This window comes from Nestor notabilis, unplaced genomic scaffold, assembly GCF_000696875.1.
Source record: "Nestor notabilis isolate BGI_N333 unplaced genomic scaffold, ASM69687v1 scaffold436, whole genome shotgun sequence".
Lineage (NCBI taxonomy): Eukaryota > Metazoa > Chordata > Aves > Psittaciformes > Psittacidae > Nestor > Nestor notabilis.
Window position 1 is genome coordinate 44829 of NW_009932131.1, and position 9461 is coordinate 54289.

Here is a 9461-nt window from a genome sequence, read left to right on the forward strand (position 1 = left end):
AAATACCTGTGATTTCATTAGCTGGCTGTGACAGGACCCTGGATGCCTTATTTTTAGGTGCATAATGTTGATTAGGTGAATTGATCTCGAGTTTTCTGAGCCCTGCTTTTGGAACGTCATCCTTCAGTGTTTTAAGGAATGATAAAAGGAATTTGTTTGCTTTTGTCAGCAAAACTGAAAGACTCAGAGCCAGGTGTCATGAGGTACCAGCTAATGGGCTTCTGAATTCTTTATGTTAATGAATTGAGATAAGAGTTGGATCTGGGGAGGGGAGAGAAGGGGTTATCTTTGGACCAAACACTTTCTATGATTAGATTCTCAAAAGCAGCCTTCTAATTTCTATCAAGCTGTTGATTGTTTGCAAGGAAACTTGAAGGAAATGGGGTTTATTAATTGGTGTATTAAGAAGAAGGCTGAAGACAGCTTTACTCTTGACTCTTTAGCAGTATGGGGCCCCATCTTGAAAATGTGAGTGTTGAAATGGAGAAACTAAGCCAGTGCACTTGCAGGTTCACTCAGTTTCTGTCACTTTAGGACATTGATGGAAAGCTTCAGTACTACAGTGTGGGCTCTGTGGGGTTGCATGTTTCATCACACCCTCATATCCCTGAGCAGGAGTGTGGTTGGCTTTTAATTGTAAGAACAGGTAATGTCTGAATTATACAGTAAATAATCATGGAGTGGTTTGGGTTGGAGGGGACTTAAAGCTCATCTAGTTCCAACCCCCTGCCATGGGCAGGGACAGCTTTTACTTGATATAATAATAGTAAGAAAGATAAACAATAGAAAGTTGAGAGACAGTATTTAAAAGCTCTTGATACTTATGGAGATCATCTGTTGCTCAGAAAGTCACCACTGGGGTAGTTTGAATTCCTGTGCAGTGTTGAAATACTCTGGAGTTTGGAAGACACAGCTACGTCACCCCATTAGCAATAAGAAGTCACATCCCTCAGAGCTGGAAAGTCACCAAAAGGATAGTCTGGGATACACAAAAGATGGGGGGTTTGGAGGCTCTCCACTGGTGTTCTGCTCTCATTATCCTTGTCTTTGTCCAGAGCTTTAGATAAAAAGGTCACGCCAATTTTAATTTCATTACCTTCCTCCTCCCATTCTGGGTTATTAATGGCACCGGAGCGGATCCGGTCTCTTACCGTATCCATTGCTTTAGGGACTAGATTCCATACGAGACCAGCAGTCACAGCAGTTGGCCAGGAAAGCAAGCAAGCAAGCTTGCTCAGACTTCTCTCTCTCTTAACTAGGTTTGTAGGTATGTTAAAGCCAACCTAGCAGCGTGTTTTGCAGCGCTTCCGATTCATGAATACTTAACCCCTGACACTGCCTTTGTTCAGAAGAACATCTTGCAACTTGTGCTGTGTAATGATTTTATACCTAAAAGAGCGTTCAGAATCAGGTTTTACTGTGAGCTTATTTTTAGTAACCCAGCGTTTAATGAAAAGCACTAAACAACGTAAGGCTTTTGCAGATCATTCCCTGTGTAGGAAAGATCCCATTTTAATGTGGATTTTATGCCTTTTCTTCCTCTACCGTCTACTTTTTCCTTAACCAATGACAGGAAGATTCTTAAGGCTACTTTCTCTTTAAGGACATACTGCTTACATAAATAGCCCTTTACACCGTCTCCTCGTTTTATAATCCTAATTGTTTATCGGAAGATGGGAAATATTCCTTAGAAATGTGTTTTCCTGCTTGTGCATGCCTTGTTACTATTTCAATTATGCAGATTCTTGATGCTGTGGAAATTGGTGCCTGATGACGCCAAGGCAGCTGCACGTTGTTAGCATTGTAGGCTGTCAGATGATCATGTGGGATTCTTGCAGCATGCAACATTCAATAGGATTGAAAAAGGGCTTTTGATGCAAGGCATAGCTTTCAGAATATATTTGTGCCTTTTAGTTAGCTAATATAAAATCATAATTTATTCTCTTTAAATTTAAAATGCTGCCTCATTTTTCTTCTGGTTGGTTTCATTTTGGCTTCACTAGAAGATGCATCTGGTACATCCACGATTGAGGAGTTTTTTAATGATACTGTCGTTCAGTTCACTTACTTTTTTTCCTTTTAGAGTCCTAGCTAGCCAACAGATTACATGATCACATGTTCATTCAGTCATTCATATAGAACACAAACCACCATGCATGATTTCTTCTTCTTTCTTTTTCCTCTCTGCCTTTTTTATTCCCTTTAAGTTGCTTTGTCATGTTCTCTTTTATCATTCAGCTTAGTCTTTGTCTTCCCCTCGCTACTATTTGTTCTTTATTTTCCCATGCTTGCTTACTGCAATATTATTTGATTAACGGGCTGTGATGATGATGAACCTGCACACTGGAGGAGCAGCTACTACAGTGGTGATGAAGGGATGTAATAATGGTCGCTATCCTCGGAATTCTCTCTACAGTGACTGCATAATAGAAGAAAAGGCAGTGGTCCTGCAGAAAAAAGACAATGAAGGATTTGGATTTGTGCTCAGAGGGGCAAAAGGTATGTGCTTCTGTGTGTGTTTGTGTGTGTGTGTGTGTGATGTGCACTGGCATGAAGAAATTTATACATCTCGGAATATAAGCAGGAATTATTCTTGGTGCACTTGGTTGCTAGACAACAGGATTCTCTGTGTGCTGTACTACTCAGACGGATTTTAGTGGCTTCTGTCTGAAGCAGTTTGCATTTTTACATAGGAGAAGCACTGTATAATTGTTTGGGGGGGAGAAAGTTTTGTCTGTATTTTTATTGTGTTGGTACATGTAATATTTTGTCCTTAATGTGTTCTGTTGTGCAGTTTACCTAACTATGGGAAACCTGCTTTCCTTAAAAACCTGCTTCTTTATTTCAAATGTCAGTCTGTTTAAATAGGTCTGCGAATAGAAATAGACAAGAGAGTGATGTTTTGTTTAAAATAGGTGTGGATCTTCTGCAAGGTGACATTGGTGCAGTTTTAGTATGAAAATATGATCTTTTTTTATATCTTTAGAAGCTGCACGTATGTTGCATGGCCTGTAGTGTGCTCATTTGAAAAGCTGTTCATATGTTAAGCTGCATGTTACTTTTCTGTAGACTAAAACCTAGAATAATGGCATTCTTCAGAGTTAAAAAAAGCATTCTATTTAATGCTTTGCTTTTTAACTTTCAGTCCAGTTTGCTCCTTTTGTATTTAAAAAACATACATATGATGGTATGTCCCATCTCTTGCTCCCCCTCATTTTACATGGGTTCTCCCTTGCCTTGCTTGAGCATGAAAATTATTCCACATCTTCATTCCTGGGACATCATTTTTGCTCTCCCCTATTCCCCCCCACCCCCCTCCCAAACCATAGATTTTCAGTGTCATAAAAGCTTCTCTAATTTTAGCTAAACAAACATGTTGGGAGTTGTGTTAGGAAAGGCACCTTTTAGCTAACCCACTGGCAGGAGTTGTCTGTGCATTGAGCAGAGGTTACTCCCTCTGTGTAAGCCCAGCAATTTTGCCCAGATTTTCTCTGTAACAGTGAGGGCACCTCAGGTGAAATACCCAAGGACTTTTCTGCTTGTATGTGTACGTGACAGAGAGAAAGGGAGGGCTGTTACAGGGCCTGCTGTGCCTCCTTGCCTAAAAAGTGATTCCTTCTGTTATCTTCTTTGTAATATACCTCTAAATCTAGAAGAAAGAATCAGGTTGGTCTTTTGCATCCCTTCCCACCCACCCCATTCCCCCCCTGGTTTGGCCAGATGCTCTCTTCTGGCTATGGTACATCATTTACTTTCAGCTGGATGTTGCCAGAGTTACAAGCATTTTGCTAGGCATACAAAGGCTTACTTAAAGTAATCCTGAATATCCTGGAATACTCAGAATCCAGCTCTTGCCTCATACAGCTTGATTTGGTTTGTGTCAGTAAAGAAGCATGTCTTTTTCTCTCTGAATGGAAGACCTGTGGATTGCTATTGCAGAGAGATTGCACTTTATGCCCAGCATCTTGATATCCTCTGAGGCAGAGCCCTCTTACTTTAAGCACCCTCCATTTTTTAACCATAAATTCCAATGGCCAGTAATAGGCCTTTACTCAAGTGGTATTTACAAGCACTCCATAACTTTCTTTTTTTAATGTGGTGTTTATTTTTAAAGCTGACACACCAATTGAAGAATTCACCCCAACTCCAGCCTTTCCTGCTTTGCAGTACTTGGAATCGGTGGATGAAGGGGGAGTAGCATGGCAAGCTGGCCTGAGAACTGGAGACTTTTTGATCGAGGTAGGAGATCCTGCAATTTGATTCTCAGTGTTCTGTTGGGGAAATAGTGATGTTCCCTTTGTTGGGAAAAAGCGTGTGATGCTTCTGAAAAGCAAGGGCAGTGGAGTGACACCAGTGATGTACTTCACTTGATCTATATTAAAATCTCGTGCCGCATTTAGGAAAGCATTTAGAAAAGAACCATGTTCAGGTTGGCTGGGAATTCTCAATCTGTTCTTTTTGTTCTTTGGGAACACGCTATCAGAGACATTTGGGAGGTTTTATTCTTCTTTGCATGATAGATGTCAGTATTTATTGTAGGCTATCAGTTCTGTGGTTTTGCAGTCACCAAAATAGATGACTTTTTATGCAACTGTTTCTGCAATCAGAAATATCAGTGGTCTAGTGCTGGTTTGAAACCATGGAGAGTAAAGCAAATCACTTTGGTTTGAAATGAGATATTTCCAACAGTGCACTATAAATACAATCACAAAAAAATAAGCAATGGATGTTATTGCAATAGAAATTACTTTATAAAAAGAGTATATTTAAATACGCTTTTCAGTCACACTGCAAATGTCTTCATGTTGTCTATTTTGGAGGATTTTGGGTTGGTATTTTAGGTTTTGGTGCAATAGTTGGTACTCCTCCTTAGTGTTACTGGGCAGTTTGCAACAAAAGCAGGATTTGGGATTGACTTCCTCTTCCCTCCACAACCTTTTCACGACCAGCAAAGCGATGCTGTGATCCTGTGGAACTGTCTATTTGAAAATAGGTCCCTCGGGATGGATCAACCAAATCTTGTCTCTGAGAGCTTTTGATTTGATTTTAGTTTTTCTTCGTCAGGTGCACATGTGCTCTGTTAAAGTGTTTACTGGTGCCACAACATTTATTTCTGCAGAGCTGGCCTTTACATTTGGGAGAGGATGTAATATGCAGCTTTTATTTGTTGTGTGCATTGAACTCCCATGGTGATTGAATTTAAATAGTTACACAGCTTCTTCATATTGTGACAAGTGAAAGAACAGGCTTTGCAGACTTCTCATGTAAATGGAGGTGCATTTTTAGCTGGGTCTTCTAAGTACATTTTTCTTACTGTTTCTTAAGAATAAGCATTTAGCAAACTGTTAAGCAATAGCTTACAAATCGTGCTGCTTTGGACTCTGTGCAGGGATGCTTTCGAACTACGGTTATTGGTGTTAGGTGAGGGGTTTACACAATGCTTTATTTTTAGAAGTTGATTCCTTGTTAGGCTTTTCACCAGTAGGAAGTATGAATAGTCTGTACTGGCTGATTTTGCAGATGGATTTGATGGTGAATAATGTGTAATGTAATGGAGAGGATTACAGGATGATAACTACGCGTATGGATTTTTTAAAGATCTCTAAAGGGATGCGCGGGGTCCGGGTAGCTGATTTGGCACAAAGCTGTGCTGGGTTTCTGGCAAATGACAGAAGAATTATAATTAATTGTATAGACATTTTACTCCAAGCCTTAGCTTAGAAAAGTAGTTAAACATGCCCATGCGTTGCTGAATGAAGACATTGATCCATATTCTACACAGTCCAGCATATTTGTAATTAACTCCGAAAGAAGCAGTTGTTAAATGCAAATCAAATCCATTTTTGCGTCATTTATGTTCATCAGGGTTATTCTGTTCTGAATTTTGCAATTGATTTAAGAGGGTATCGTGATCCTGAGGAATCACAACTTTGCTGTGGTTGAAGACTTTATGTTGGAGAAGGGCAGGGGTTTTCTGGCTTATGAACTATACGTGCAGTGCACAAGACCAGCAATCAAAAGCCATCTTAGAAGATGCTTACTCTGATGCAAAAGATACTAGTGCTCAAACAGAAATGAGTGGTTCACCTGCACTTGTAGGAATACAAGCTACTTTATTTCTTGTGTGGAACCAAGGAGAGTTAAATGTACTACACACTGTAGTGAGTGGTTGTCACAACTGGTGGAGTTAGTCTGTCTCACTGTGAAATGATTTCTCCCATGACTCTGAAGTTTCTGCTGCTGTGTGTAAGTGCCACCTCAACCATTTGTAAGTAATACAATGCATTTATCATAAATGTCACATGAATAATAAAATAGTTAATGGGCAACTAGGATCCTAATTAGTCCCATTTATAACACTTGAGGCAAGCATCAGGCTTTAGGGAAGTGAGAAACCAGTTTGGCAGAGGGCAGAATGCAAGGCAGAGCAGATGTCTTTCTCTTGCTTGAAGAGATTTGGTGGCTTGGGGGCATGGAGATACAGGGAACCTCACTGTGGAAAGACAGATTTGACAGGAAGATAGATCCTTTCTTTGGAAGCAGGATCGGTCAGGAGGGTAGCTGAAGAGAAGGCATCATTTTTTATGTGTAATTATGGTCTCTGGATCTTCTGAAGGGAGTAAGATTTCACTGTCAGCTACTGAGCAGACTGAAGTAGTTGAATATTGCAGGTGACGTGTTAAGCAGAACAAATAAAAGATCAGTTCAGAAAAGGAAGAAAAGTTGTTTTGCTTGAGCAGGTAAACAGAGTGGATGTGAGCTGGAACAGGGTCGGCACTGTATCATTTGACTGAGCTTTTATCAAGCTTACACTGATTTGTCCAACCCCTACAATTAATTTTAACATGAGATTTCAGAGATTACTGTTAAACTTGCCCCTGGAAACAGCATTCACAGGCTTTTCATTGACATTTCTGACAATACGTGGTTTTTCTCCTTGCTTCAAACTCGGTCATATTTTTTGTGGTAAGAATTGCAGTGTGGTGTGGCTTTTCTGGATAGAACACTGGAAAAATGTATGGAAAAGCACATGAGCAGTTTTAGAGGTGAAACAGAGACAGCTGTCATTGAATGTGGGGTTTCATAAGCATTTTAGTGGTTGCTAATTCATATGATTTTTCTTCACTTTGTTCAACAATCAGAAATGGAGTATGGTTACGATTTGGTTGTTACATCTCAAGAGATGGTGTAGCTCACCTTACCTGCTGTTTTTCACTGCTTTAGTTGGTGTTTACTTGAATCTTGGTATCTGCCCAATTAAAAAGGCAGATAAAAGTAAAGCAACACATTAGGGCAAGTGCTATCCAACCTGAAACTTTCTGTTTCCTGTAGACTCTAAAATCTACAACTCTCCCTAATGTAACCCCAGTTCTGAAGCCATTGGAGGTGGCTGGTAATTTGTCAGAGTGACTGGATGTCTATAGTACAATATATGAGTTTGAAACTGCTTAATCAGAACAAATTGACCCATTCACTGATTTGATTTGTTACTTTCTTGTTTGCAAGAAAGAAATGTAGCGGCTCTGACTCTAAATCTCTTATATATGAAGAATCTTTATGTGCCTAACCCTTTGTCACCTTCATTCAGGTGTAGTAGTTGAACTAATAGAAGCATAAATAGAGGGACCACCAAATACTAATGTTCAGGAGTGCTGCCTTAAAACAGGATGTAAAGAATTCATTACGTTGGGGTTGTTTCCTATTGAGATTTCCTTTGATGACTTATTCCAGTATAACCATGTTTGAATAAAGAGATCCATTAAAGTGGAACAGGTTTTTTAACTCAGAATAGTCTTTGGTTTGGTTTAGTATAGTAGGATATAGACTTATACGTTATAACCTGGTGGATTATTAACTATTTATTACTGTAATACTCATGAATGTGTTGTATGATGTGGTACATGGGGAGTTTTCATCTGCCACAGGGCATATCTCATACCAAACAATAATGTTATAATATCAATACTTAGAGAGTGAAACGAATTCTGCAGTATTTTGCCAGAATAATGCGTTTTTGCTCTAAATGAGGCATTGCAGTTTGCATTATTGAGCCATAAAACACTTATTTTTCCAGATAAATGGGAATGTGATTGTTTTCAGAATAGCATGGCTGCTTATTTACATGTCAGTTGGAATGTAAGCTAGATAGAACCAGTGTATTACCCATTAATAAACAAAACAAGGCACAATTCAAGGTTTGATTTGAGGATCAAACCCAGAGGTGGTAATAGAAGAAACCTTGTCATTTTGGCACAGAACAGTTCAGTTGGTACTTGTACTAAAACATGCAAAGTGGTCTGCAGAATAGCTGCCTGTATTTCTTTATCCTCAAAAGCATGTAGAATTTACTACTACAAATATTCCTTTAAGTAGTGATAGGTGGAAAATAGACATCACTTTCTTACAGCATTGTTTTATCATTGTGATATCACTGTCCTCTGGCTGTCTGTAGGAAGCAGCAAGGAGCTTTTAGGGAGACATCTAAAATAATTGGAATGGGGTTTTTTTAGACAAATACGCACAGGTAACTTTAGATTCATATTTAGCAATAGGTTAGACTTTATTATTTTTATTCCAGTAAATAACTTTCTGCAGACTTTAAAACTGATTTGCAAAGCAAGTTCTTAACTTTATTGCTCTAACTTTGACTATAGTCTGTAGGAATGGTTTTGGCAAGCACAGCAATGTTACGTCTTACATTTGTATTCAATGGCTGGATGAATTAGTGGCTTTACAAAGCCATCTGTTACTGATTTAGATCTTTTTAAGAAAAGAGAAAACTTCCCATCTTTAGATAATTTTCGTTAATTACCGTGTAACTGGGTTTTCTCCTGTTTCTAGTGTGAGGTTCTCTAGCTTCTGCCACCAGGTATAAATCTAAATCATGTTTCTTTCAGACAGCTACATGGGGACCAGGATATTTTTTCCCTCTTGCAAATGAACTGAGGCTTTGTTAGTGGCTTTTGTACTAATGTGGATTATCATATTTGTTGCCAATTTGGCTCCTGCCCCTGCTTTGAGCTTCCCCTTTTGCCTGTCCAGCAGGAGAACGGCCGGGCTCAGTGCAGCGCGCTCTGAGCTGAACTGTTCCTAGATAGCACCAAGTTTAGGCTTTGGCTCAGCTGAACCAACAATACTCTTGCCTATTTTGAATGATGAGAGATTTACCAAAACTGTCACCATACTGGAGTGTGTCAGCATGTGTCTATATAAATATATTTAATATATGCTGAAAGTTTGTGTGTGTGTGTATGTATATGGTTATTGTAAGAGTAGCAGGTCTCTCACTGACCTGCAAGTTTGAGGTACTTCCACACCTCCACTGGGCACTAATATTTTTCAATCTATTTAATTGATACCTAGTTTGATTCAAGCAACTGTTAGAGGAAGAAGGTGATTTCTATTTACTACTTGGTCATCGTCGTCTTGGTGGCATCTATAAATGATGTCTATTGAGCAGC

General features: G+C 39.2%; 1 protein-coding gene across 1 annotated transcript; it reads left to right on the top strand.

Moving 5' to 3' along the window:
- Positions 1–1745: 1745 nt before the first annotated feature.
- LOC104407040 (SH3 and multiple ankyrin repeat domains protein 2-like) lies at positions 1746–4239 on the top strand (the record flags this gene model as incomplete). Its single annotated transcript, XM_010016213.1, has 2 exons — positions 1746–2499; positions 4115–4239. Coding segments are annotated over exons 1-2 (300 nt in total), but the record flags the coding sequence as incomplete, so codon positions are not given.
- Between the last annotated feature and the right edge of the window lie 5222 nt (positions 4240–9461).